This window comes from Ramularia collo-cygni (assembly GCF_900074925.1).
Source record: "Ramularia collo-cygni strain URUG2 genome assembly, contig: RCC_scaffold08, whole genome shotgun sequence".
Lineage (NCBI taxonomy): Eukaryota > Fungi > Ascomycota > Dothideomycetes > Mycosphaerellales > Mycosphaerellaceae > Ramularia > Ramularia collo-cygni.
The window spans coordinates 525,681-552,291 of NW_019716262.1; the positions used below are offsets into that span (position 1 = coordinate 525,681).

General features: G+C 52.6%; 14 protein-coding genes; 6 read left to right on the plus strand and 8 right to left on the minus strand.

The window, feature by feature from the left end:
• Positions 1 to 149: 149 nt before the first annotated feature.
• Positions 150 to 1,416, plus strand: RCC_05734 (uncharacterized protein; the record flags this gene model as incomplete). XM_023771000.1 has 3 exons in its annotated part: positions 150 to 597; positions 652 to 936; positions 1,001 to 1,416. The coding sequence occupies 3 exons, from the start codon at positions 150 to 152 to the stop codon at positions 1,414 to 1,416; spliced, it is 1,149 nt and encodes a 382-aa protein (XP_023626768.1).
• Positions 1,417 to 4,500: 3,084 nt separating this feature from the next.
• On the minus strand, positions 4,501 to 5,432 carry RCC_05735 (uncharacterized protein; the record flags this gene model as incomplete). XM_023771001.1 has 2 exons in its annotated part: positions 4,501 to 5,297; positions 5,360 to 5,432. The coding sequence occupies 2 exons, from the start codon at positions 5,430 to 5,432 to the stop codon at positions 4,501 to 4,503; spliced, it is 870 nt and encodes a 289-aa protein (XP_023626769.1).
• Positions 5,433 to 5,887: 455 nt separating this feature from the next.
• RCC_05736 (probable small nuclear ribonucleoprotein SM D3) lies at positions 5,888 to 6,458 on the minus strand (the record flags this gene model as incomplete). XM_023771002.1 has 4 exons in its annotated part: positions 5,888 to 6,014; positions 6,074 to 6,203; positions 6,270 to 6,330; positions 6,411 to 6,458. 4 exons carry the CDS (start codon positions 6,456 to 6,458, stop codon positions 5,888 to 5,890), a joined length of 366 nt encoding a protein of 121 aa, XP_023626770.1.
• A 193-nt stretch (positions 6,459 to 6,651) lies between these two features.
• Positions 6,652 to 7,340, plus strand: RCC_05737 (related to Phosphatidylglycerophosphatase GEP4, mitochondrial; the record flags this gene model as incomplete). XM_023771003.1 has 2 exons in its annotated part: positions 6,652 to 7,200; positions 7,257 to 7,340. 2 exons carry the CDS (start codon positions 6,652 to 6,654, stop codon positions 7,338 to 7,340), a joined length of 633 nt encoding a protein of 210 aa, XP_023626771.1.
• A 1,058-nt stretch (positions 7,341 to 8,398) lies between these two features.
• Positions 8,399 to 9,082, minus strand: RCC_05738 (uncharacterized protein; the record flags this gene model as incomplete). Its single annotated transcript, XM_023771004.1, has 1 exon — positions 8,399 to 9,082. The coding sequence occupies one exon, from the start codon at positions 9,080 to 9,082 to the stop codon at positions 8,399 to 8,401; it is 684 nt and encodes a 227-aa protein (XP_023626772.1).
• Positions 9,083 to 9,398: 316 nt separating this feature from the next.
• RCC_05739 (probable Chitin synthase export chaperone) lies at positions 9,399 to 10,507 on the plus strand (the record flags this gene model as incomplete). XM_023771005.1 has 3 exons in its annotated part: positions 9,399 to 9,636; positions 9,714 to 10,285; positions 10,337 to 10,507. 3 exons carry the CDS (start codon positions 9,399 to 9,401, stop codon positions 10,505 to 10,507), a joined length of 981 nt encoding a protein of 326 aa, XP_023626773.1.
• Positions 10,508 to 10,671: 164 nt separating this feature from the next.
• Positions 10,672 to 11,511, minus strand: RCC_05740 (related to GPI12-N-acetylglucosaminyl phosphatidylinositol deacetylase; the record flags this gene model as incomplete). The annotated part of the gene is made up of 1 exon (XM_023771006.1): positions 10,672 to 11,511. The coding sequence occupies one exon, from the start codon at positions 11,509 to 11,511 to the stop codon at positions 10,672 to 10,674; it is 840 nt and encodes a 279-aa protein (XP_023626774.1).
• A 587-nt stretch (positions 11,512 to 12,098) lies between these two features.
• RCC_05741 (uncharacterized protein) lies at positions 12,099 to 12,545 on the minus strand (the record flags this gene model as incomplete). The annotated part of the gene is made up of 1 exon (XM_023771007.1): positions 12,099 to 12,545. One exon carries the CDS (start codon positions 12,543 to 12,545, stop codon positions 12,099 to 12,101), a length of 447 nt encoding a protein of 148 aa, XP_023626775.1.
• Positions 12,546 to 13,158: 613 nt separating this feature from the next.
• Positions 13,159 to 13,750, minus strand: RCC_05742 (uncharacterized protein; the record flags this gene model as incomplete). XM_023771008.1 has 2 exons in its annotated part: positions 13,159 to 13,203; positions 13,265 to 13,750. 2 exons carry the CDS (start codon positions 13,748 to 13,750, stop codon positions 13,159 to 13,161), a joined length of 531 nt encoding a protein of 176 aa, XP_023626776.1.
• Positions 13,751 to 14,832: 1,082 nt separating this feature from the next.
• On the plus strand, positions 14,833 to 18,476 carry RCC_05743 (uncharacterized protein; the record flags this gene model as incomplete). XM_023771009.1 has 4 exons in its annotated part: positions 14,833 to 14,906; positions 14,966 to 15,153; positions 15,229 to 18,134; positions 18,195 to 18,476. The coding sequence occupies 4 exons, from the start codon at positions 14,833 to 14,835 to the stop codon at positions 18,474 to 18,476; spliced, it is 3,450 nt and encodes a 1,149-aa protein (XP_023626777.1).
• Positions 18,477 to 18,971: 495 nt separating this feature from the next.
• On the minus strand, positions 18,972 to 20,773 carry RCC_05744 (related to NAD+ kinase; the record flags this gene model as incomplete). XM_023771010.1 has 4 exons in its annotated part: positions 18,972 to 19,149; positions 19,201 to 20,144; positions 20,211 to 20,564; positions 20,615 to 20,773. 4 exons carry the CDS (start codon positions 20,771 to 20,773, stop codon positions 18,972 to 18,974), a joined length of 1,635 nt encoding a protein of 544 aa, XP_023626778.1.
• A 504-nt stretch (positions 20,774 to 21,277) lies between these two features.
• On the plus strand, positions 21,278 to 22,647 carry RCC_05745 (uncharacterized protein; the record flags this gene model as incomplete). XM_023771011.1 has 2 exons in its annotated part: positions 21,278 to 22,038; positions 22,092 to 22,647. The coding sequence occupies 2 exons, from the start codon at positions 21,278 to 21,280 to the stop codon at positions 22,645 to 22,647; spliced, it is 1,317 nt and encodes a 438-aa protein (XP_023626779.1).
• A 70-nt stretch (positions 22,648 to 22,717) lies between these two features.
• On the minus strand, positions 22,718 to 23,422 carry RCC_05746 (related to SPP30 protein; the record flags this gene model as incomplete). The annotated part of the gene is made up of 1 exon (XM_023771012.1): positions 22,718 to 23,422. The coding sequence occupies one exon, from the start codon at positions 23,420 to 23,422 to the stop codon at positions 22,718 to 22,720; it is 705 nt and encodes a 234-aa protein (XP_023626780.1).
• Positions 23,423 to 24,985: 1,563 nt separating this feature from the next.
• On the plus strand, positions 24,986 to 26,575 carry RCC_05747 (uncharacterized protein; the record flags this gene model as incomplete). The annotated part of the gene is made up of 1 exon (XM_023771013.1): positions 24,986 to 26,575. The coding sequence occupies one exon, from the start codon at positions 24,986 to 24,988 to the stop codon at positions 26,573 to 26,575; it is 1,590 nt and encodes a 529-aa protein (XP_023626781.1).
• Positions 26,576 to 26,611: the final 36 nt, after the last annotated feature.

Consider the following 26,611-nt stretch of genomic DNA (forward strand, 5'->3'; position numbering starts at 1 on the left):
AGTCGCTCGGAGACCACCAAGACGAATCCCAGGCAGGGAAAGCTTCTCATGATGAATGCTTTGGCATTTGTAGGTGAGGGATATAAGATCAAACAGATCTTTTCCCCCTTCAGCTTTTACACTTCAGTCCGACGAGTTCTCACTCCATCATGCTTGTTCTCATGTTGTTCGTCTTCTACTTTGCCTGCTTCGTTTCGGCGCAGCGCTCAATAATCCTTCCTCCTTTCACCAATTCGACGTCTTCTTCCATCAGCAACACTTTTACTTCCTCTTTCTCCTCCTCCTCCTCCTCCTCGAGTAACCCGACTCTCGTCACTTTATCCAACACCGCCGCTCCTGCCCCCATATTCTCGACCACTTCCTCCACTCTATCCACCAGCACCACCTCTCCATCCTCCGCTCCGACGTTGACCCCTCTCTCGTGCCCCGCCTCCAACAATACCCTCTACACGGCCCCTTCAGGCCAGACCTTCGTAGTCGAGTGCTCCATCGACCACGAACGTGGAGACCTCTCCTCCCTCTCCGTCCCAAATCTCGAAGCCTGCATCGCAGCCTGTGATTCCAATTCCAAATGTGTTGATGTCTCCCTCTCAGGCAGTCCGTTACCCATTATCACGGAGCTATACATTGACTGACTGACATGACATTCAGCCGCATGCTACTTGAAATCCCTCCTCGGCCGCTCCCTTCCCGCCCCAGGCCTTCTCGGCGCTCGTCTCCTCGGAGTAGAAACACCCATCAGCTGCCCCGGCAGTAACGGGACCACCCACACAACACCCGATGGCCGCTCGTTCCAGGTAGAATGCGGAGTCGACTACGCGGGAGGAGATATGGGCTCCCTAGCTCTAAACTCCATCGTCGGGGAACTGTGGTTGGAAACATGCATAGACTCGTGCAGTAACATGACCGGTTGCGTTGACATCTCCTTGAGTGGCTGTAAGTCTCTCTCTACTCATCAACATGCAATTCCTTCCTCGATACTGATACGGGATAAAAAAAGCGGCATGCTACCTAAAACGCACCCTCGGCGCCCGACTCATCGATAGCAACATCTCCTCCGCCCGCCTCCTCTCTCCCCCAGCTGACGATGAAGAAGACGAAAACGACCGCTGCAATATCTATTCTCCCACCTGTCCCGCCTGTAACAACACCGTCCTCTACTCGATTGATTCCGAGCCGGAAAAGTCCTTTGTCATTGAATGCGGGATTGATCGTCCCGGGGGCGATATGCGCAGTGAGATTAATGAGCATACGGGATTGAGGGGTCCGAGGGCTTTTCGGAATTGTTTCGAGACTTGTGCTGAGACGGAGGGGTGTGTGGATGTTAGTTTGTTGGGTGGGGTTTGTTATTTGAAGGATCGGCTTGAGAGGGCTGTGGTTTCGGAGGGGGTTTGGGGGGCTAGGGTTTTGGAGTAGATGGGTACTTTGATTGTGATTTTGTGGTGCTTGAGTTGAGGTGCCTTTTCGAGGTGATGGGTAATTCGCTGGTAAGGAGATGTTTCTTGAGGAGGAAATTGTGATGGTATACTGAGCTGTATTTGTTGTTACTTTTATACGTCTCTCAGACGTCCAAAGCTCATGATTCTATCTCCTTACTCTAGTAAATCAAAAAGAGCAAAGATACCTCACCTACCTGCTCCAAAGCAAAAAATCCATACAGCATCGTCATGTACATAAAGCGGTCAGAAAAACCCTTTTCGATGAACCTGCACGACCCATATACAGTCTAGCCAAGTGATCTACAAGATATACTTCCCGCTGTGCTCACAGCCGATCGCATCGACATGATGATGGAAGACGCAAACTCTCAATTGGAAGAAAGTTATCATCCGCGGATGATTTTCTGTTTCATCATGAATGTATGGCCCGTTCTTGAATAGCATACTATATCATAACCTTACCGGACAGCGTTGATGACGATATAACGCAATTGTCCATAAACATGTCCCCCAACGAAATGGAAGGCGATGTTAAGCATGATGAGGAGAGGGAAAGTAATGTAATAAATCATCCCAAATACAACATACCTCATCCATCTACATCAGCTTCCACTAAATTCAATACACCCTCTTCTAACATTCATCCTCACAAACAGCGCCTAGAAACTGCCTCCTCCCCCTCCTCCTCCCGACGAGATACTCAAATCGAAACCCGAAGACTACTTCGCAAAATCGACATTCGACTATTACCAATTTGTGCGGCGATTTATGCTTTTGCTTTGATTGACCGAGTAAGAAAGTTCCCACTTCTGCTGCTCCCTCTCTCTATCTCTCTCTCAAGATATCCATCACCAGTTAGTTACTTACTGATAACTTCTTCTTCTTTTTCGCAATAGGTTAATCTCCCTAATGCGAGAATCGCGGGCGCAGGAGAGGATTTGGGGCTTGAGATTGGGAATCGATATACGATTGTACGTTATGTTTCTCTTTCTTCTCTTTCTTCTCTCTCTCTCTCTTTCTCTCTCTTGCTTTCTTCTAAGAGTGGGAGTGTTTGTAGACATATTACCCACGACAAAAACCTTACTTACACGCCTAGACGACACTGGTCTTCTTCCTGCCGTACATCTTCTTCGAGTATCCCGCCAGTCTAGCGATTCGACGAATCGGCCCGGCAGGATGGTTAGGGGGGCTCGCTGTGGGGTTTGGTGGTATGTGCCCCTTCTTTGTCTATCCATATAGATTTGAGTATACGGAAAATGTTGACCGGGCGAGGAATATTTAGTCACGACAATAGGAATGGGTTTCGTCAAGTCCTGGGGAGCTCTGGCGGGCTGTCGAGTTCTACTCGGGACTTTCGAGGCGGGATTATATCCTGGATGCGTGTATCTCTTGGGTATGTGTGAAAAGTTGAATCCTTTTTTGTTGATTGATTGATTGATTCGTTGAAAGGGTGCTGGTACGTCCGATATGAAGTCCAGAAGCGATTCTCGGCATTCTATCTTCTAGCACTGCTAGCTTCTGGGGTTGGAAATATCCTAGCATATGGTCTCACTCAGATGGAAGGGGTGGGTGGACTTCGGGGATGGTATGTATGGAGGTGCTGTTCCTGAGCGACATTTTCCGCTTTCGCTGATCTGAGGTATAGGAGGTGGATCTTCGTTCTGGAGGGCATTGTGACTGCTTTTCTGGGTCTGGTGGCTGTTGGGGTGCTTGTGGTAGGCGATGTTCTTGTTGTTGGAGAGAATTCGACGCAGGCTGACGGTTGTTAGGGGTTTCCTGATAAGGCAGGCCTTCATCAACGATTTGATGTTGGAATCACGACTAATGCTGTCCTAGGCTACGGAACCGGGATTGATTTCCAAGAAGCCTTTCTTGACGGATGATGAAGCCAACTTCATCCTGGCTCGAATCGAGGAAGATCGCGGCGACTCCAAGGTCGATAAAAGTAGGTCGCTTGTGCATTGAGAGGCCAACCTTGCGTGCTAATTCGAGGCAGTGACTTGGAGAGATGCCATTACATATCTCAGTGACTGGAAGGTGAGATCAGCACTCCATCATCTCCTTTTGAGAATTCGTACTGACCAGCTCGCTCTCGCTCCCAAGATTTGGGAGTTTGCTTGGATTTACCTCCTTGCAGCGACCGTCGGCTACTCATTCAGCCTCTTCCTCCCAATCATCTTGGAAGATGTGAGTACCGACCCAGCTCCAAGGTGTCATCTCCCACTTGCTGATCTCCGTACAGGAACTGGGCTACTCGACTTCTCACGCACAGATTCTCGCCTTTCCGCCTTTCGTGGCCGGCGCTGTATACATGTTCATCGTAGCGTTCGCGGGAGACCACTTTCGTATACGCGGAGTCATCGTCATCATCAACAGTGTCGTTGCTCTGATTGGACTGGTCGTGGTTGGGTTTGTCTCCAACCCGAATGCGCGGTATGCTGGGACATATCTTGGRGTCGGTGGCGCCAATGCCAACATTCCTACCATCATATCTTTGATGTAAGTTGGCCTTTGTGCTGCAACCGCTCGGCTTACTGACTGTTGTCTAGGCACAATAATGTCGTGGGTCAAATGAAAAGGTCCCTTGCGACCATCTTGTTGATTGGAGGGAGCGGTATCAGGTCTGTGTATTCCATCCTTGTCTGAGTTGATAWCATTGTACTGACCGAATGTAGTGGAATTATTACTGCCACAATCTTCCGACAGCAAGACGCTCCAGGGTACCGTCCTGCCCTCGCTACTGTAATTGCAACGCAAGTGGTGACCATTCTGCATGTTCTCAAGAACTTTTATGTTTACTCCAAAGCCAACAAGCGGGCGGAACGGGGCGAGATTGTGCTCGAGCGTACTCCAGGCTTCCGATATACATTGTAGTAGTAGAAAAAGCATTGTCGTTTCTGGAGAATTAGATGGGCATGTTATCCGAACGTGATGCTGGTCGGCGTGAGCTCCTCAATCCACACCCAAGCCAACTCGCCGTTCATGGATGGATATCACTCCACGCGACAGCCCAGTCTTCCCATCAACGTAGTCTTGCTCTGACTCTCCCATCAATGTAGTCTCAAGCAGGATCACCGGCCTTGAACAGCTCTTGCACCGCCTTGGCAGCCATTCGTCTCCGCTGTGCCTCGGGAAGGTCAGCACTCTGTTCCTTGACGGCCAGAAGTCTGCCCATGATCCTATCCAGATCATCCACTTGATTTTCCTGTTGAGAGAGCGGCAGAATATCGTCATCTCCATTGAGAGCAGCCTTCATGCCAAATAGTTCTGCCGTCATTTCAGCCTCTTCCCGCGCAAAACCAAGGTCATGGTCAAGATCCAGATTCTCCAAGTCCAGCCCCAAATCATCCTCATCACCCTCAGCATCCCACTCGTTGGCTTCCAGAGCTTCCTTGATCCGCTCCAGCCCAACCTTCTCCCCAAACTCATTACTCCCCGTCGCCGCATAGTCAATCCACTCGAAGCCGTACTGCATGCAAATGTCCTCCTGCTCCCCGCCGCTGGTAGGGACGACTTCCTTCCCCGCCGACTTGGCCACAGCGAGCATCACGCAATCCCCGCCATACCCGGCATGCTCCTCCACCACTTCTTGTATACTCCGCATCGCCTCTTCAGCATCTTTGCCTATGCCTCGTCCATCTTTCTGTGGTTGGAAACAGAAGACCCAGGCCCCGACCGCATCGATGACTTGCTTGGCTTCCGGGCGGAGGAAGTCGGATTTCCAGGTCGTTGGATCCGAGAGCTCGTCTACCCAGATGGGGACTTTGGCGGTGTAGTAGTTGGTCTGGACATTCCATTCGTGAGTGAGACCTGCTGTGGAGCCATCTGGCGAGGGAGAGGGGGCGGAACCCGTTAGATCTGGACGTGGGTTAGCGGGCGGGGAGGGGTGGGATCGGGATGGAATGGAATGGAATGAATACCTTTGATGATGTCTAACGCGCCGGCTTCACGTTTGCCGAGGATGAGGATTCTTCGCGATTGTTTGATTTCCATCGTGAAGATGGATGGCGAGAAATATGTTACATGTCGATCGATGGGTGGGAATATTTGAAGGTCATTGACAGATAGGTGAGGTTGAAGTTTGAGATGGATTCGGAATTTCAGGTTCACCAGCCAAATTATCAAGGTATCGAGTGCGATTGTCAACGAGGAGGCTGATTTTACGACTGGTTCGCCTGGTGACCATGATCGTCGTATAGACAATGTCATGTCTGCACTGGAGCGCAATGATGCCGCCCATGTCTCCCAGCTGCCGCATGCTTCTTCCTGCTTTCCGTCTACCCATCTCCATCCCATCCCATCCTCACGATTGGAGCCTCCCTTCCTCAAATCCTTGCCAAATTCCCGCCCCATCAACGCCAGACTCCACGCTTTCTGTCCGAAAGTCTGCATGCCATGATCGCGCCTTGATGCAACTACAGTCCACCAGTGGCACAGACAGACGTGCTTCAACCTCTCCCACGTCCACCTCCCCGAGGACCTCCCGAGCCCTGCGCGCGGTTGACGGTAGCCCTGCCTCTCGCCAGACCCACACCCCGTCCACGCGCTCCTTTACTCTTGAACATGGGCGCATTCCTACATCACCAGTCAGCTTGTTCCCAGTCCTCGCCCTCCCCAAACTTCATATTCCATACCTCAGCATGTCCGGTACAATGAATAGACGCACATGCGAGCCACGGATGTACACGCGGTCGAGATGCGTAACGCGACCATCGCGCTGGGTGACGTTGATGTTCTCGAGCTGTACGTTCATGTTGTCCTCCGCTGTATCCCACGTCAGTCTCTCCTCTCTTGCAAGATCCGCTCTTCTCCGCGACGTTCGATCCGCACCTTCGATCAGCTTTCCACGATATGTCTGGCCGGAGGTGATTTCAACCGTGACTTGGTGGCCCTGGGAGATGCAAGGTCAGCTGCTCGTCTTTTTGTAAGCGCATGTTCGCCATGAGCCGAGGGGCTTGGTGGGTCACTTACGGTGGCCTCGTTGAGCAGCTTGATCGGGATTCCAATGGTGGAAGTCATGTTGGCGGGGAGTATTGATTGGGTATGCGCAAGAGTTGCGAGTGATGTTCAAGCTATTGCGAAAGAAGAGCAGACCACGAGCATTCAAGTCCGCGCGCTGCCTAGCGCGGATTGAACATGGTTGCCAAGACTTGTGAAGCTACCGTACTCCTGCCTCGACATCTCCATCGATCACAACATCGACATCTCCATCATGAACGTTTCGGCGACGGTCAACGTTTTGAGGTTATTTGCAAATCCCTCACTGTGTCTTCCACATCACACAATCGCAACATTCGACCAGCTGCCCGTCCCACTCTCAGCAGCCTTTACAACCAAGCATGGCGACAAGAAGCCAGATATCAGAGCGGTAGTCCTCGACAAAGATAATTGCTTTTCCATCCCCAAAAAGAATGAAGTTTACGGACCCTATCAATCCAAATTCGATGAATTACGCAAAGCATACCCAGGATCACGACTCTTGATCGTCTCGAATTCGTCAGGAACCTCATCAGATAAAGGCCATGTGGAAGCAGATATACTGGAACGTAATACTGGAGTCAAAGTCCTTCGCCACGATACGAAGAAACCGGGTTGTCATGCTGAAATCATGGAGCATTTTCGCAGCTTGGGGACGGGCGTGACATCGGAGTCGCAAGTTGCAATTGTAGGCGACAGGCTGTTTACTGACATGCTCATGGCGAATATGATGGGCTCCTACGGACTCTGGATTCAGAAGGGTGCCGTTGTGGATAATGGCATTGTATGTATCGGTGGGAGATCATGGAAACTGCTCGCAACTGCTGACTTTCATGCTAGCTCACTCGGGTTGAAAGGACTGTCTCGGGATTCCTCCTTCGAAGAGGATATGCTCCTCCTTCGCCGCGAAGTGACTTCGAATGATCGGCTCGCGTCAGTAAAGATTCCTACATCCATTACCCACGCTCCTCGCGACTGCCTGGGCATCAGTCACGACAGCATTACGTCAAGCCGCTGGCCTTACGATTCATCAGCTATGTTAGACTACGGCACTTGTCTAATTCGCATTCGGCGCCACATTGCGCACCTTGCGCGATGTCGCCCACGAGCTCCGAACAGTTTCAGGGCTACAAGGGAAATAAAGGCAACGAGGGGACTTCTWCGACCAAGTGGGTGAGTGCGAAGATCCCATGAACTTGTTTGGCAAGTTCCTACAGAAGAGGCCAGCACTTGTGAGTTTTGAAGCCGTTCCAAGATTCACACGATGCCTCGAAATGAAGAGAGCTGAGAATCGAGATCACAAACCGGCACAGACAGCCCATAGACCTAGAACATGGTTATGCAAGGCACCAGATCGAACTGAATTAAGTGTTGCAAGAGGCGAAATTCTGTGTTAGATATTGGGCGGCAATGTTGAAATAGATGACCAACAGGATACTTGGCCTACCAGCCAGAGGAATGACCTACTGCTTTTGAACATGGAATCATCCCCAGACCGTAAGTATGACTGATTGCCCAACCTCATGTGTTCTCACGACTCTCGCTCCGAGCTGTTAGATCCACAATGCAATCGGTGGAATCGCCAGGTTCAGCCGCCGCATGTTGCAAACTACGTAGCATGGCGGGAGAGTACCCWGGATACTACATAGCTTTACTCTTTTGGCCGGCTCACACGGGATAATTACTGCCACCAGAGCTGGGGGATCCAGAGCAGCATCCCAGAAAATCTTTTGAGTCCTTAGAATGCTCGCACTGCAAAGCTCAACGCCATGAATGTGGGGGATCCTCGAGCCTCCGTCTGGCATTCATTTATCCCCTCGATTGATCCAGTGGTAATTGGTGGACGCAGGCAACCTGCTGACCCACGATGAAAGCTGCCGTGGAAGTGCGTATGCTATTGCATCGATCCAGCAGCGTCCGGGGAGTCCCACCCAGTAATCTGATTTGTGAACGAGGACATCGGCCGAATCAGTCCACTAGTCTCAGAAGAAGGAGTAGCCCCCGTACAGGAGAAAGGCGACATTGAGAAGAATGCTTCCAGCTGCGAACCACAGGTCCATCTCGATCACGCTATACACCCACAAAGTACCCAGAGGTGGCGCCTGCTTCATCACAGCAAAATACTGGTATCTGTTACCAGCATGAATGAGGTAACATCCGGCCACCACACCAACAATCAGGAAGAAGACTTGCCGGACAACACCAAACTTCTTGGCCAGATCCGATCGAAGCATGTAAATGACCAGGAAAAGGATGGGCAGCATGGTGAATGTTCGCTTGATGACTGCCGGCCAGACGATTTCCTGGGCAAATTGGTTGTAGACGAGTACATCCAGAGTAAAGTGAAACATCACCAGGCATACCGACCAGAAGACAGCCTCTCCGACAAGTCCAATGGGTTCATTCTCGCCCAGGCCAACGTCAAGGATGTTGCCGCTTTCGCCACGGGGAACCCCATCGCTGTATTTGGCGTCAAAGGGTCTGCCTTTGTCCAGCAGTGATTTCTTGTCCTCGTAAACATCGAGTAGTGTCTTTCCTTTCGGCCCTGAGCGATCTGGTTGCGCGAGCTTCAATTTCGGAACTTTTGTAGGAGGCTCCACGGGCTTGCCGCTCTCTTTCGCTGCCGCCCGTCTTTCCTTGCGATTTCGGGGCGCATCCTCGCTCATTGTGTTGTGTTCCCCGCGAAAATGCGTGATGCGAAGGATGGTAAGTTGGACACTCGTGATTTCGGAGGCGAAGTGATCAACCCCTGCCCAAAAATAGCTTTTAGCTTTCGCGTTTCTTCCCGCATCCGCTCTCCGCCGACCTCCTAGTAAACACACACCCCTGCCGTTTCTGCCACTTCAACGGCCTACCAGCCCACCAMCAGCACAGCGCATACCACTATCCACCGCGACACGACATTCGTTTCACGACCCCGACGTTCCAAAATTCCTGTTCCTCAAAACTTCGCGCCAGCAAGAGGCGACTCACGCCGCCGCAATGGGCTTCGGCGACTTCGACTCGATATGTGCGAAAACACCACTCCCGCTATGCCCGCTCGTGGGCCCGTTATCGCCCATCACTGGAGCGCATAGCATTCAAACGAACTGCTACTCGCGAACCGTGGAGCTGGCCAATACCATGATCTTTCAGGGAGCTGCGAGCTTTGCACACATTCTTGCGCTTATCATGCTGGTCATTATGATCATTCATGTACGGAGCAAGTTCACAGCAGTCGGTATGCGAGATTAAACATTATCGGAGAACAAGCTTCGGCTGTGAATACAGGATATATGGCTAACAGTTGTTGCGCAGGCCGCAAAGAGATCACGTCATTTTTTTACGCATACACGCTCCTCACAATGTGCTCCCTTGTTGTCGACGCGGGCGTCRTACCACCCTCGAGCGCCGTCTATCCATACTTTGTCGCCGTACAATGCGGTCTGGCTTCCGCGACTTGCATTTGCTTGATGATCAATGGATTTGTGGGATTCCAGCTATATGAGGATGGAACTACACTCTCCGTCTGGTTGCTACGGACATGCAGTGTGGCCATGTTCTTGATATCATTCGCAGTGTCGCTCTTGACTTTTAAGAACTGGGCAGGATTGGGACCGGAGAACACAATCGGTCTGTTTGTGGTGGTCTACCTCTTCAGTGCCCTGTGTTTGTTCGTCTATGTGGTTATGCAGATCCTTCTGGTTATTGGGACACTGCAGGAGAGATGGCCGCTCTGGCATATCGCTTTCGGCGTTGGAGCATTGATCATCGGGCAGGTGATTCTCTACGTTTTCAGCGAAGTCATCTGCGATAACGTGGCGCATTATGTGGACGGCTTGTTCTTCGCCACTTTGCTAAACTTGCTTGCCGTTATGATGGTCTACAAGGTATGAATCTTCTCCTTATATTACTGAACAAAGCGCTGATCTCGAACACAGTACTGGGATTCCATCACCCGGGAAGATCTCGAATTCTCGGTTGGGGCGAAGACGAGCAATTGGGAGGTCAAAGATCACTTTCCCCTCTACGACGATGAGAGGAGAAACACGTTCGAGCAAAGCGACTCTGGAATGCTGCACGGTCACCGCAATTCTGCATACAACTACTAATACTGGTGTACCGATCTTTGAAATGTTTTGACAGTACTTGCATAGCGTGGCGAAGGATGCCTTGGGCCGGAAAAAGAGATGGGCCTCTCTCACATGTTCCAACAGTTTATGCCATAATGATTACAGTTAGACATTTATTTCTAACAAACGATTTGAGAGAACTATCAGAAGCCCTTGTACTTYCTGAGATCATTCATGACCATATATCTCGACACTCCAATCCAACCCCATCTAAACCAGCGCATCTGGCTCTTGTGAGCAGTGGTCATGGCTAGTTGCGCTTTCCGCACATCTCCAGCAAAGCTGACCATCATCAATGGCGTCGGAAATTCCCCCTYCTCCTTCCTGCTCGCTATGCACGCGAGAACCGTAAACACCGAATCGAGAATGCTGCCGTACTTTCGCACAACATTGGTCGTAGTCAAAGTGTAGAGCTTGACCGGGGACTTCCAACCTCTATGCCGTTGCATCAACGTCTTGAGAAACGCGACCGCGCCATTGTAGAGTGAAATGTGGTTGGGATGACCCGATACCCCGCCCTCGTCAAAAGTAACAATGGCGTCAATACCAGCTGTAGGCGCCTGGTTGGTAGGCATAGTCGCCGCATTAGGAGCGAACAATCTCGCGAGCAATTGTGAGATGAGTTTCGGGTCCCAAGTCGCAGTCATGGAGTCCGGAAAATTCTTATCCTCCACGACAACCACATGTTCTGCAGAGCGGATTCCGAGCTGCAGCGCGCTTTTCGTGAGTTCTTCCTTTCGGATATGTCCGAGACCGTCTGCGTCGCCAGAACTGAGGCAGAGGATCACTACGATGTTTCCGAGTTCCGGGCGGGTCAGCCAGCGGAGGGTTGGGGAGAAGAACATTGCTTCATCGTCTGGGTGGGCGATGAGGAGGAGGATGCGTTTTCCTTGGAGCGTTGGGAAGGATCTGGTCATGTAGGCTGTGAAGAGCCATAGGACTAGTATGAGGCCGAGGATTTGGGCTGCTGTGATCCAGTCCATTTTGTGGAAAAGGTTGGTGAGAATGAGATTCCGAACTGACTTCCTCGTGTTTCTGTCTTATTGCTCGTGACTCGAGGGTATTTCAAACGGAGACATGCTGTTGCGGCGACTTTTTCATGTTGATGTATGTTGGTGGATTCGCTGGATAGGTGGATGTTTGAAATCGGCAGAAGCAGCCGAGCGTCTCCGTGGTCAATGCTGAACGGCTCTACCGGCAACTATTTGTTGATGGTTTCAAGCAGATCTTCTTCGAGGAAGAGACGGACACAGTACAGGTCAGTTGTCACACGAGAGAGAATTTGATGATTTAATTGTTTGGTTTGGCATTTCATTTGTACCATGAACGTGAGTTTCCTCCAACGTGACAGACCCCTTTCCACCCTCATCCAATTGCTCTGGAACGGCTCATATGGTCAAAATCACATGCCCGGCCAACCCTTTGAACAAGGTATGAAAGTTCTTTGAAGCCAGGCGTAGCATCGAGAGCGTACGACAGCGTCAATGCTACCGATCCGGCTTGTGCTTGCACGCAGCTCGATGATGGAGCATGTCTATCGAGCATGTCTGTCGTCCAAGTTGGAGGATTGTCACAAGTAGTTTTCTGGCCTGTCTGCGGCGCCATTCCTGGAGCTCGTGCCGTTTCGATCCTTGGTCAATTGCTCGAAGCCATCATCAGCTTTCGCCACTTCACTCTTCGCCTCTTGAAGGAGATTCTGGTTCGCTGCGTCATTGTACTTCCACTTGTGGTCTGCCTGCGAGTTGTAAGACGAATGTAGAGCATCTGCGTGTTGAACTAATTCGAAGTCGTCGTCGCAATCATGATCTTCTGCTTCATTGTTCAGGGGAACGTCTGTGAAGCTGGCAGAACCATTGCTGGCATCACCAGTTGTAGATGATGGTTCTTTCACCGAGCTACTACTCTGAGTCACTGGTGTCGTTGGTGTCATTGGTGTGTKCTTCGCAGAGATGTCTTGGCTGCCGGTGCTGCTGGCGATTGTGGGTTTGCGTTTCCCCGGAGGTGTCTTTTTGTACATTGTTGATGGGTTCATGCCAGCAGCAGCTTTTGTTTCTTGTAAGGGCTGCAACCGCGGCTTTCTCTCATCTGCCATTCGCAAGAACCTAACAACAGTCAGGGTGAGGCCGCTTGAAGAAGGCAGCATAGGTGGAGTCACACCCTTTAACGGACAAGATGATTGCCTGCAGCGGGTTCAGGGACCTTCTAGGGGTTGCTTCGTACGGTATGAWCAGTCGTGAGTTGACAGTGTCGTGCGACAAGCCATTTCTTGGTTCGTATATGATGTGCCTCACATGAAATGGTGTGCGCACATGCAGGCCAAATCAGGGGATGCGTGCGGAAGATCTCTGTGGCGGCAGACGAGCGGGCCATCATCACTTCACAATTCATCTTCTCGATAGACGCATAGGCAGAAGCCTACACTCTCTTTGCCAAAATTCGGGATGGAAACCAGGAGGAAGGTTGAGAAAGCGGTTGAGCTCACCATGACATTGTTTAGCCCCGACGCGGGAGTCCTCAAAAGCAGCGAAAGCGCAATGGATTTGAAGGATGTGCAATGAAGTTGGATAGGTGGTCTGGTGTCGCCTGAAAACGCAACCGTAAGTCGTACTCTGGTAATCTCAGCCTCATTCTTATGACAGCTTCGAAGCTCGATCCGCGGCGATCTCGCACATTGCCTTTGGACATGTCATTCAATGGAGCTGTGGAGGAACTACGACTTCAAGTGATCAGACTTACCCTGATTGCCTTTGCTCGCTCCGACACCATATCACCATTGTCGATACGCTGACGCATGTCCTCCATGATCACAGGCCGGCTCCGACCGTTTACAAAGACCACGTATCTCAATCCTGGATACTTCCTCTCATACTCTTCATTGAGAGAGCGAAGCTGCTCAGACTCCTCGGAGGTACCGTGAAGCTGTGCTTGTTCCGCTTGCGACTGTGCGCTCTCGACTTTCTTCGCACCCAGCCGTGGATGCGAGCCCAGAATGCTTTCCAGCMAAGTCGTATCTGAACTGGAGGAAGATTCGGAGAGCTCGGTCAATTGTACGCCCACGGCCGAGATCAGATCGGCGTATGAGGAAAACTTTTGCTGCTGTAGAAGCGGGACTGAGAGCTTATGCAATTGTGTACTTGGTTCGAATAGGAGGTCAAGGATGGCTGCTCTCTCCTCGGCAGGGAGCGCCTGGATGGACGTGACATCTGGCAGCTTTGATGCCATGTTCTTGATGTTGTAATTTGTTGATGGACGGATGATAACGGAAGTCAGTGAGGTACGACTCGCAACCACGGTGAACCCTGTGGTAATCTTCTTTGCGGAAAACAGCCGGAGCGGCACGGCAGTGCGCAATGTAGCGACCCCATCGAAATGGTTTCAGACACCTGCTCATAAGCACTTGCTGTAAAGGTCAGGTACAGGTATTGGACGTGCTCGAAAACCCGGTTTCTGCTCGAACGATTCAGCATCGTTCAAACTCCAAGAGAGCACCATCTGCTCGGCTGGAGACCAGACGTGCGATATCAAAGTCAACATTGCAGTGCATACTCATCCTCATGCTCGTCTCGGAGCAAGTCCGCCCGGTCCGATGCGAACAGAGAGTGGCATCGTCCAAATTGTGTGCACGCAGATCGCTTCCTCTCCAGATAAAAGTCCGCCCGACTCATCGTCGTTGGTGGACGCCGCAATGCTTGGTCATCGTGCTACGTGATAGGGGCATACGGGCACCCTTGCACGTCGACATGCGGTGTCTTTGATGTCGAAATTAGATGCATACATCTGCGTGCGGCACGTGTTGAAACGCAGGGTGATGCTATTGAAAGGAACATGTTGTTTCTCATGATCTCATCAGCACTCTGGAACACATCACATGCATTGCCGCGACAAGGATCGAGGCTTCAGGCAAGCGGGGGCCTCCGCGCGAGCCTTGCATAGATTTATCGCTGCCGAGACTGCACGGTGATTGGCCAGGCGCAAGATGGGCCGAAGGAGGAGGTGGATCATCGTGGCTTGTAGCGTCCAACTGGTGAAACTCTAACAATGTAGGCAGTTTGGAGGGACAGACAGGCATGTCCGATGTTGTACACACCCTTCCTTGGGCATTGCGCATGCCGCAGCGAGGCTTACACCGCGAACCAAGACCAAATCAACACCGACAGCGAGGAGTAATGTCTGGCAAGTCGTTGGACCAGCCCAGCGACAGTTGCACCTTCGACAGCCTCGCCTCCCTTTGCGATACCCCAGTTCTTGACCCCGATCCACATCCGCGAACGGCGACTCTCTAGTGGGCGCGTGCAATATAAATAATGTCCCTCAATGGTCTGGACAGTCCGGACGTGCGGGAAGCGTATCAGACGGCGGTCGCCGAGGCTGCGGGCTGGTGAGTAGGACAAGAGAAGGGCCAATAGGTGCGGTGAGGCAAAGCTGAGAGGTACACAGGTTTCTGCTGCAATACGTCTCGCGAGACGGTGTCGAGTTGCTGGCCCGCGGGCGGAATGGCGTCTCGGAAGCGCGCAACGCTATAACGGCCTACACACAGGCTTCGCCGTTGTACGGGTTGATGATCTATCGGCGACGGCGGCTGTTAATCAAGTACATTCCCGAGGGAACGTCCAGGTTACTGCAGGGTATGTACAGGCAGGCGAAGAGGGACGGACAGGAAGAGCGAGCATTGGACACGCATTGACTTGTGATATGAGCAGCACGAACGACGGTCCATTTCCAGGACATACTTGAGCGATATTCGCCGTACGAAACACTACTGGAGATCACTACGGGCGAAGCCCTCAACGACACTGCGCTAGCCAAGACCTTCCAACTACACACAGCATCGCCGTCGCCTTCGGCGGGCCGTCTCGATGAAATCACCGAAGATGGTGAAGATGCTGGTGCGGATGTTGGCAGTCTCAACGGCACGAGCGTCTCATCCAGCTTGTCTGCTGCACAGCGCTACAAGGCAGCGCGAAGGGCGGACAACTCCTCGAAGAGGGCGGAGCGCGGCGAACGTCCCATGACTTCACTCCAGGTTAGTGGGGGAAATTCGCCTTCTATGTCACCGCAGATGACACCCGCGGTGGTGACCTTGAACTCTGGCGTTGTGCTCGAAGATGCTGAAAGCCCCACGAAGGATGCGAGTCCGCAGCCGGATCCGGGGGTCGAAACCGTTGCGTCCATTGTGGTGACGGAACCTGAACAGAGCGCATCACCTCCAAGGACGAGCGATTTGCTAGTCTCTGCGGCTGTAAGATTGGCAGATGACGCTGTTCAGGAAAGCGCTCCAGAGAGTCCTCCAGTCGAAWTGGGCGTGTTGGAGCTAGCGCCAGAGGAGGCTTCCACCCTGCCATMACAGACAGTTCATCTCCGACGTGGCGAGGACGCCGAGGCACCTCCAAGTATCAGTTCAGCTCCATCGGAGGCACCTTCAAGCATTCGAGACGCTTCAATGGACTATGATCCATATGACCTCAGCAAATACGACAAGTATTTCCAACCCAAAGTCAAGCTTGGTCCGCGGCCCGTGACTTCTGCAGAGAAGGTTATGCGGCCAGCGCGGGTCTCGGTCGTGCCTGCGAGCCTCAGACAGTCGAGAAAGCCAGAGCCACTCCGACCGCAGTCTCAAGGGCAAGTCGCGCCTGCTCTCAAATCAGCGCCTTTGCGAGCCGAGCCTACTATGCGCCTACCTCTTCCTCCTCCAATTCCAGTAGAGTACAATCCGCGCCCGTACTCCCGGGGAAGTGTGAAATCTGCGCCATCGCATAGATCGACGGCAATGACGCCAGATCGTCTTCGTTTGATGAAGGCCGTAGAACTTCGGAAAAGACAGATCCGAAAGTCACAGGGGCCCCAATCCTTCACCCCGCCAGTCGAAGATCCACCGGAGATGCCCGAGCTACCTCCACCAGAGCCGATCGCTACGACCAGTGACGAGAAGCCGCAACACCAAGATGCAGAAGCAGAGCAGTCTCACACGGATGACGAGACTCATCCTCAATCCATCAAAGCAGATTCTGGCATCGAGATTCGGTACGGGACACCGAGCTCGGATGATGCGGACGAGCGAGCTGCTTCTTTGCGCGACAACCCGAACGATGAGCATCCAGTAGAGCCCGGCGCTAGCGATGAGCGTCATGGATCTGCTCTGTCAAAATCGACAGTTGTGACGGCTGGACGAGACGTTGCTGCCGATTCTGCAGAGGACAAAGCATCGATGAGGGATAGTCACACGCCTACTGAGCGGACTGCGGGACTCCACGAGGCCAGCGATGCCGCATCTACCACGAATCAAGAGATGGCGGATCGCTCAAGACCGGCGACCCCGGACACCGGCGCAAACCTCGAAGTAGAAACCCTTGCTCACGCCCCAAGTAGCGACACATTGCGCAATGCGGAACCAATATCAAGACCTGCGAGCTCTGACCTAACAAGGCGAAGGCGTGGTCTTGTCGAACCCCTGCACATCGAGACGCCATCGGGCAACCCAGATGATTTCATGTCAGATGACGAGTTCCTAGAAGAATTGCATTCCGCCACAGTGCAGGAGGCTCGACCGATCCTGTTCTCTCACCAGCCGAGTATGGAGGACATCAGCATGGTGAGATCTGTGAGCATCACGCGGAATATGACGAGTCGTCAAAGCGAGACTGGACAGTTGTCGCCTGAATCAAGCCCTGCACTCCTGAGCTCATCCCCACCGGAGAAAGGAGATTCGGCTTGGAATGCACCCCGAAAGGTGTCATCTGGCATATCCAGGCGCATTCAGGCGCTCAATGAGGTTTCAACTAGGGAGGCCAACGCTTCCGGTTTCGGTGTTTCTTCGAGCCCGGTATTACCAGGGATGACACCCAATGCATCGCTACAACGAGACGCCAAGGGCCGAGGACCTCGCAAGGCTCCTTCGCCAGGAGCACGACCTGTGTCATTCCGAAAGTCCAGTAAGCCAAGCAGCGCAAGTCAAGCCCCAATTTTCACTTCCCCTGTGGAACAAAACGCTCCTGTCTGGAGCGTTCAGCATGATCCTGTGACGAGTCGAAATTCGGTGTCTGTCACGGCTCGTATAGTACGCTCACGCACTGAACCTGATCCGRCACAACTCCTACAGTCGGATTTAACAATCAACGGCAATCGCAACCCAACATCACCATTGAAWACCGACTTGCCGCCGATTGACATCGATGCAGCGCAGCAATCCACTGTCTCCTCGCCCGCGCTATCATCTTCATCCCGTGGCTCAGGGGATGCGCGAAATCTGCATTCATCGTCGAGTCGCTTTGGTCGCCGTGCAAAGCTTGTCGCATCTCCTGAAACTCCCCAAACGTTCGACTTTCCAGCTCCACCACACCAGAGCGCATCAACACCCTCGGTCAACGACGGACACAGTACTCATAAGATCGGTACGCGAACAAGTCGCTTTTTCAAGCGTGTCAGCACATTGAGTGGGCCCAAACGGAGGCAAAGCCAGCAGTCGGTGATGGAAACAGCCAGTGTAAGAAGCCTTGAAAGTGGGGCGGGTGCCAAAATGAGCAGCCGCGCCAGTTTGGCAACCCACGATTCGGACACCCCTCCGGCCGTTGTAGTTGGCGATCTCAACGTGCAATTTCCAGACTCTTTGGTAAGATGCCCTGCCTTTGCATTGTCTGAGGACTGATGAACTAACCAAACACAATTGTAGCTGTGGAAACGCCGTATCGTGACAATCAACGACAACGGTCACCTGCAATTCGCCATTGCACATGCCATGGAGATCCACAAGGGAGTCGCAATGAAGAGCTTTCCTCTGCAGCTATTTAATGCTCCCTATGCACCGGATCTCGACCGACAAGAGTTGGCCAACTCGGTCGTGTTGGAACTGCAAGACGGCACGACAGTACAGCTAGCGTGCGAGGACACCATGACCCAGAGGCAGGTTCTGCATCTTCTGAAAAACTACTGGAAGTCCTGGGCTGTCGTCTGATGTGGATGTGAGATTTCCATTCATGTCTGGCGCCAATATCATTGTCGACATGACGATCCTGCATCTTTTCGCTAATGTGTAAACTCCTTTCGCCGACGTTTTATACCCCTTAGTTTCTTGGACGGCTGACTGTCCTTCATTCGCTCAGCGCACCGGGTCCAGCCCTTTGCGTTTTGTTTCGACTTTTCAAGACTATTTGGAGAATGCAATTGCCAGGTTTTGGTTACCACTGGCGCACAGAGATGGTTGGGTCATTATGAAGAGAAAAGAGGCGCAGCATTCCGGCTACAGAGTGAAAGCCATGCTGCCCCAGACGCATTTTGCTTTGGTCTTTTGTGTGTTGCGTATTACCCTATTGTTCTTGGTCAGAGATTGCAGACATTACGAAGCAGGCATGTAGAAGATCTTATTAGAGWTGAGTCTTGAACGAGATTGATGCATCATCAGTTTTGGGATTTGATTCCAGTGACCATGACTGATTGCCTCCCATGCTCATCATTTTGAATTGCTGTTGTCGTCATCATAGGCTTTTTGCCGTTGTCTGTTGTTCCAGTTCAGCGTGCGGCTTATGCTGTCTACCCAGTCCTCCGTCCTGCGGTCTAGGGGTAGCACACTCGGAAAGGGAAATCTGCTGGCAGATATGGTTACATAGTCTCCAGGTTTCAATTCCGATCTATACAAGTCAGTTGGGCATTCCGAGAAGTGAGTCTGTTTCGATACGTACCGTTCTTTTCCGTCGAAACTCGCCCAGCAGCTCGCTCGCGCATCATATGGTACTCCGATCCGCAATACTATCGTGTCGGGGAGAATGATTGGCCTGAAGCTAAGCGTGTGCGGAGCGATTGCAGTGACGAGTATGACGGGATTATCGGGATGACACAAGCTGCCTCCTGCAGCGAGATTGTAGGCTGTGGAACCGGTGGGCGTCGCGACGCAGATTCCATCTGCTTGAACGGTGGTGAAATGCTCGTCGTCGCCAAACACCTCGATACTGCTCATGGTTGGGTTCGGGCCTCGATCTATGACAATGTCATTGAGGATGTTGTTGGTGCCTGCTGGGCGGTGGGTGTTGATGTCGTCGCTGGCCGTTCCGATGAGTTCATCGACCAGATCTCGAGAGTTCTGCTCGTCTTGGTCATCACGGGCGGTGGAGCGCATGATTGTTGCTTCGAAGCGTAATCGAAGAGAGACAGTTATGCCTTCGGTGAACCCGCGGGTGAGGGTGGTAGGGTAGTGTTCAAAATCGAACTTTGTTAGGAATCCAAGAGATCCAAGCGCAAAGGACATGACAGGGGGTACCACACGCTGGAACAGCCATGATGCGTATAGAACTGTGCCATCTCCGCCTAGGGCGAGACATATGTCGAACGTGTGCGGTTTCTTTGCGCAGAGATCATTGCTCCAGAACTTTAGTCGATTTTTGAAAGACTCGTCCTGTGCTATGAGAGAATCCGCGTCGAAAGCCTGGTTCTTCTGCATGGTGTTTTCCACCCAGACGGTGTAGGTTTTGCCTTCTGGATTGCGCTGCTTCAATAGCCACTCCGTTACACGCCGGGTGTGAGCAATGAGCTTCTGATCATGAGCCTTGGTGAGAATGTGAATTTGACGAACGTCGAGCAAAAGTCGTAAGCGGCTTAACTTTTTCGACAACTCCCGAATTCCAAACGCCTAAGAAAAAGGCACAGATGTCAGCAGATTTTTTAGACATCGTACAGGGCGCTTGAGCACGCTTACCATATTGCTCAGTTCGCCCTTCGTGAGCAAGCGAGACTGGGTATGTTGCTGTCCATCAGGCGTGGTAGGTGTCGACTGCTTGTCCGCTATCTTATACATGTCCTCGGGAATCACATTCGCTTGTTTCTGGTTCCGCGTGCCTGCTCGGAACCGCTCTTCCAGCATGGAGTGCACAAAGCACGATGTCCTTTTCCGCGTAGATCGTGGGCGGGATGGACGTGCTGCCTGTTCCCCGTCTTCTTCCCTTAATGAAGCCCGGCGTCGCTTGTCATTTTGCTGGTTGAAGACGACCTCCAGTTGCTCCGACAGTCCCTCCGAATCGCTGGTATGTAGCGTAGCGCCATCTTCTTCTGGCTTGCACGTCGTCAGTACCCGTGCGCCGAATCATTCGAGGTACATCATACCTCGCCGCCGTTTGAGTCTTGCACGCCATGGACCTCGAAAGTGTCCCCACCCTGAATCTTGTTTTGCCCGTCTTCCTGAGTATCTGTTTGCGAACCGGACATTCGATGCTTGACCTCTTTGACGATGTCCTTGAGACTGTGCGCTCGCGACACGCTCATTTTCGGTCAGCACGCCAGTTCCATGTGAGTGAGGTTCATGATGAAGCTTCAAAACGTGGGATGACGGAAGAGGGCACTGCGGGAGTCCGGGACCGATGGAGGGGTGTCGCGCGGATCAGGGTCCAGGCTAAAATAGATTGCCATGAGACGACATGTGAAAATCACTTTTGGACTCGGGACGTTCATTAAAGCAACCTTGACATGTGTGACTATGACAGCACGGAGAGTTCAAGACGAACTTCGTGAAGTTGAAACGAAAACGAGACTCTGACACTGTCCCACTGGACTCCGATGGACTGGACTGACATTATTGCCATATGAGACTCCAATTGACTGATCATCACGCGAAACGTAAAACAAGTAGTGCACGATCATCACACATAAGAGAGAAGGAAGTTCATCAAGCACTTCCATAAGGCTCAGACAAAGATCCGGGCTTGCTCCCGTTGAACTTCTCATTCTTCGACTAAAACGACATAACTCCACGCATCACCGCAAGACACAATGGCAAAATACACCATAACCCCCTGGCGCACGCCCTCGGACCTGCTGGGAGTCCGCTCTCAACTCTACCCAGCCCCAACCGCAGACCCAAGCTCAAACACCACGACGGAYCGTCTCCAAGCCGTGAACCGCATCATGGCATGGAAACTTCGCGGAAACCTCCCACACGCAGTGGAATCCACCGCTCTCCTCACAGACGCAATTCTACATCACCAACAACAATCACAGTCCTCATTGTCGTCTTTCAGCATTCGTGCCGTCTACTCTGCCGCTTTCACGCGATTTGTCACGGGCTTTTGCGATATAGGGAGATCTCGGGAACGGATGCTGGAGCCGAGCTCAATGCTGGATATCGCGAGGAAGATTGGGATGCCTGTGGAATTTGTGGGGCTACGGCATGAAGCTACACACGAGGAACTACCTGGGTTGAGGAGATTGGTCGGAGCTACGGAAGAGGCTTTGAGGTGGTTGTGGGAAGTTTATTGGAGTCGGCTGAAGGAGGTGGTGCCTGAAGTCGAGATGGAAATTGAGGCGAGCGAGGAGGGTTTAGAAAAGATCCGGGAGTTGCTGAAGACGTTCCGCACGGAGAGGAAGTTAGCCTTGAAGAAGAAAGGAAAGCAAAAAGGCAGTACAGAAAAACCAGTGGTGGAAGAAAAAACGGCGAAAGAGTGTGTGAGAATCGTTGGCGGCACTGCACAGGGGATAGAAAGCTTGGTACAGAGATTTGTGCAAGATAAGCTGCTGGTTCCATCCAAGCGAGAGTAAGCCGTCCGTCTCCAGCGTGTTGTGAAGCATGCTAACATTGCGAAAACAGGATTGGAGATCCACTTGACGGCGCATATCTAATATGGGATCGCTTACTGAGAGCTATCTTGGCCCAGCAAAGGGCATTTCTTCCGGCCTTTGTCAAGATCCTCCTGCAAGCCATTGGCGACGTCATAACAGACCAGTCAGATGGAAATACCGAGAAGGAGGCGCTGTGCATGTGGCTGGTCCACACCGTAAGCAAGAAAAAGACTTGGGCGGTTGTCGCTAGCTCGGATCTGGATGCTTTGCGCAAGGAGATGGTCAAGTGGTCTTGTACGCATCCCGGGTATTGGAGCCACTTTCTCGGCGTTCACCTTATCAAAGCCGGTGGGCCAGATTTTGCAAACATCTGGGAAGATGTGCTTGAGGCCAGTCGACTGGGCGATGGCTACATTGGCCAGGCAACAGTAGGTGATGCTGAACTTGAAGTTGCGAGCAGTTCAGAGTCGGAGATGCTCGAAGATACTCTTCACCGATCCGACGACATGGAAGACGGCGAGTACCACCGCATCTTGAAGCGTGCAACTACATCGCCGAACCTGCCCATAGGCGTATGTCGATAGCATCCTTTGACAGGCCGAGGTTCGATCGGAATGTAGGCATTCAAATGGCAGTTGCAGTCCAACCTACCAATCAACCTCCCATAGCCTTGATAGATTCCTCTCGCTCCAGTACGCTTTCCTTGAATCTCATCAGGTAAATCGTTTTTCCCGGCCACATCTCGTCCTCCACACCCGCCCAATGCGCGCTCACGCTTTCAGTTGCGAAGCCAGCAGCATCACACATGCCCTCGATGATGCCTGCCACAAATGCCGCGCAGTTCAGTTGGCTCATCTCTTTGGGGATGCTGATGAAGGTATTGACCAATGGCTCATTGTCTACAATCATGTACTCATTGCGCTTTGTGTTGCTCTGCTCCAGAGCATCGGCGGGCCGATTGAAGAGAGCCCTCCATAGCACGCCATGGATGAATTGCAGCAAGTCGAGTACACGCGTGGGTCGAGCAGCGGTGCGTGGAGGCTGGCGGTAGAGAAGCAAATCGAGGAGCTTGGTGCCTATAGGATAGCCGGCGCGGTTGAGGCGTGTTTCAATCTCGGACACGGAGCCGGAGCGTGAGTGGTGGTAGGTAATCAACGTGTTGAAGAGATACGAGAAAGAAGCCAGTGAGATTTCCGACGTCTTGGTGCGATTGAGATTGCGGTCGTAGATGGTCTTGCGGCTGGAGGGGTAGCGCAGGGAGGACACAGCGGGTTTGGCGGGTCGGATGGGTGCAGCGGACGGTGGTGATGCAGCATCGGCGGTGTGGGCCGCGGGGAGGGACGGTGGCATGCCGGGCATGTTTGGTGTAGTCACGCTGGTCCCAGAGGTCTCGTGGTGGCAGCACTCTTTCACATGTGAAGATGGACTGACGTCGGATGTGTTTGTGTTTAATGCCGGGCGGTGTGCTTCCGGAAGGATGCTGACCGTGGCCCACTCTGGCACTCACCACGCTCTCGCCATTCCTCGTTTGATCGGTACCACTTCTTCACACCTCATGCAACTTCTACATTTGCACGTGTGCATGACCTGGAGCAGATGGACCCGCTGAATGCTCTCGATTTAGTTTTGACTCAGCTGAACCAGCTCAGCATCGATTTCTAATAATTGTCACCGCGCATCGCCTCGACTTTGGGCACGTACTGCATGTACATGAAGGCAATTGCAACGTCTATGATGATGCGAGTCAGATTCACGGAGATGCAGATGAGATGCTATGCAAGGATTGTTTGCCTTTGTCTATCCTCCGTACAGTACGACATTTAAAATTCAGCTGACAGCGCACGCCGGCCGTTGCCAGAGTTGCACGTGCAACCTAGCGGCTATACGGACACAATTCCAGGGAATCGACGATCCAAACAAAGAAGCTTCCATTGTTCAATGGTAGCGAACGAGTCCCGAATCTCAAAGTCCTTCGCGCACCGGAGGAATGGAAGTGTTTCACCTGGAAATGGAACAATTATGTAGGGGATGTCATAATAGTGCAGGTGTAGGTGCAAGCGTAGTTACAGAAGACACATGAATCGAGCCAATCTACGAGGGATCCGATCTGCAAAAGTGCTCAATCGTCACATGAAGGCGTGCCACGGAAAAATGCACCGCAAGCGTCCATGCTCCCAGCCCGCCCGACTGAGCCAAGCGAGTGGAGGAGCGTATCCGAGTCGCGCAACAAACGAAAGGTCCCGGCCGCGACAATGGAGCCAGAGCCTGATTCCGGACCGCCACGCAGGGCAGGGGAGAGAGGGTGTCCAGGATTTGCCTTCTAGAATGATGTCTGTTCCATGGAAAGGGATGTCCGATGTCGTTCGTGCAACGTCAAGTTCCAGCTGACAATTGTGAACGGGCCGTGCGCGCAGGCTTTTGACATGTGAAAGCCGACGATCGGGGTTAGCCGAACTGTACACGCATTTAGCTTCTCTCGATGGATGCATCACGGCGCCGTTGCGCCTCTCGTTCGCTCGCTCTCTGCTTGTCTTTGTCTACTCACAATAATCCTCCTCATTATCTGGCCTCCTCATCCCCACACTCTCCCTCGCCCCGCCTGCCTGCCTGATAATTGCTCTCCTCGGCCGTGCAAGCAGAGGTGGATCGGCGCGAACACGGCGTACCAACGATCGATCAACTTCACGCGTTGTGCCGAACATCAGGCGCTTTCACATGCGTCTTAACGAGCGACCCGCACCCAGCTGCCGTCATTCGGTCATTTACTGTGCTCCACCCGGTGACCAGACTCCTCTTTTCGACCCTATCTGAGCGTCGCAGGATTCAAAGGACATAGCACTCGCATCTACCTTCGCTTTCGCAGTGCGGGGTGGCTGGAACTGGAACTGGAACACGCACACCCACACGCACACGCAATCAAACATGACTTCTTCGGGACGAGCAGACCGAGAATCCCGAGCCCGATATACCGTCCACCGTGCCCTTCCCGATCTTCTCAGAAATAGTCCACGAGCCAGGCATGGACTTTCCCAAGCAGACCTCGTCGCCGACCCCCCATCCGTCATAAAGACCCCGACGAGTGCATCGACACCAGTGGTACGACCCGACCTGAAGATTCGCATTACCACGGGCGATGTCCTCCAAGCCGCCGCTCGTTGTTCGGACCGTCCGTATGCTCCAAAACGAAGTTCGGAAAGCCGCAAGGCTGACGACGCGGGACTCAATGTGACCGTACACAACATGGCGTCACTCAAGACTCCAGGAGGCGGATTTCTCAACGGCGGCAACGGCCAGGAAGAGTTTCTTTGCGCGCGAACGACCCTGCATGGCTCTCTCTTCGACGACTTTTATCCCTTACCCGAGATTGGAGGTGTATACACCCCAGACGTGCTAGTCTTCCGAGATACCAACGCCATTGACCTCGCCCGACGAGATCGCTTCTTCATCAATGTGATCACCGCCGGCATTCCCAAACACCCTGATGGCCGTGGTCGGAATAGTGATCGCGACGCAGAGTGTTCGTGCGGGGTGAGTTATTGCGATCGGGATCGCGATGTCGTCCTTCGCAAAATGAAGGCCGTGCTGCGTATCGCTCAATCGAAGGGTAGCAAACGACTTGTTCTCGGCGCATGGGGCTGTGGTTCCCTCAATCATCCGGTCTTGGAAGTCGCACGGTTATGGCGACGGGTTCTGGTTGGCAGTGCTCGTCAACGACGGCCTAATGCTGAACAATGGGAGGGCATAGATGAGATTGTCTTCTCAATCCCTCACAGTGAATACGCGAGAGAGTTCCGAAGGATCTTTGACGACGTTCTTGCCCCAGACTCCCCGATGGAATCCGAAGCTGCCTCTCCTCAAATTGTCYCCGCCGATGATGCTGCGATCCAGCATAACATAGCACACGCGGCCTCTCTCGAACTGCAAATTGAGCAGGCGGGAAGCGCATATGTCCGTGGACGTCTGAAAGAGGAACTGCGCGCTGTCAATCACGAGCTTGCCCTCGGACGCTCAAAGGCCTCCCAACGGGACGACGAGGACGAAGACGAAGATCTCGAAGACGACTATGTCGTTTCTGGCTTTGCGGGTAGCGATGGGGAGGAGGCCAGTTATTATGCCTTGGGCGGTGAATACGGAACGACAACCGGATCCGACTCCGATTCTTCGGACGGTGGGAGACCGAGATCGGAGAACTACGAATTCAGGTTCGGAGAGCCCATGTCCTCGTCATGCGAAGACGAGGATGACGACAGTGTCTTGGTAGAGCGGACTGCATGGGTCGGCGTAGCGCCCAGTCCGCATTTCGATCCCAGCACCGGATGGTTCAAAGGCAGCATTGATGAACTAAGCGCTCATGTCTTTTCGGGAAAGAGAAAGGGCGAGGAAAATGCGAGTATCAGTCCGAGGAGTCCGCTGATCAGGCCGGAATCGAACAGCACGAACGAGAATGAGATCGGTGCTGTGGATGGATTTCTTTCGCGATTCAAGCGAGCTGATCTAGATGATCAGAGTTGAATTTCCTTTGTTGAATGATGGCTATCATTTTTACGG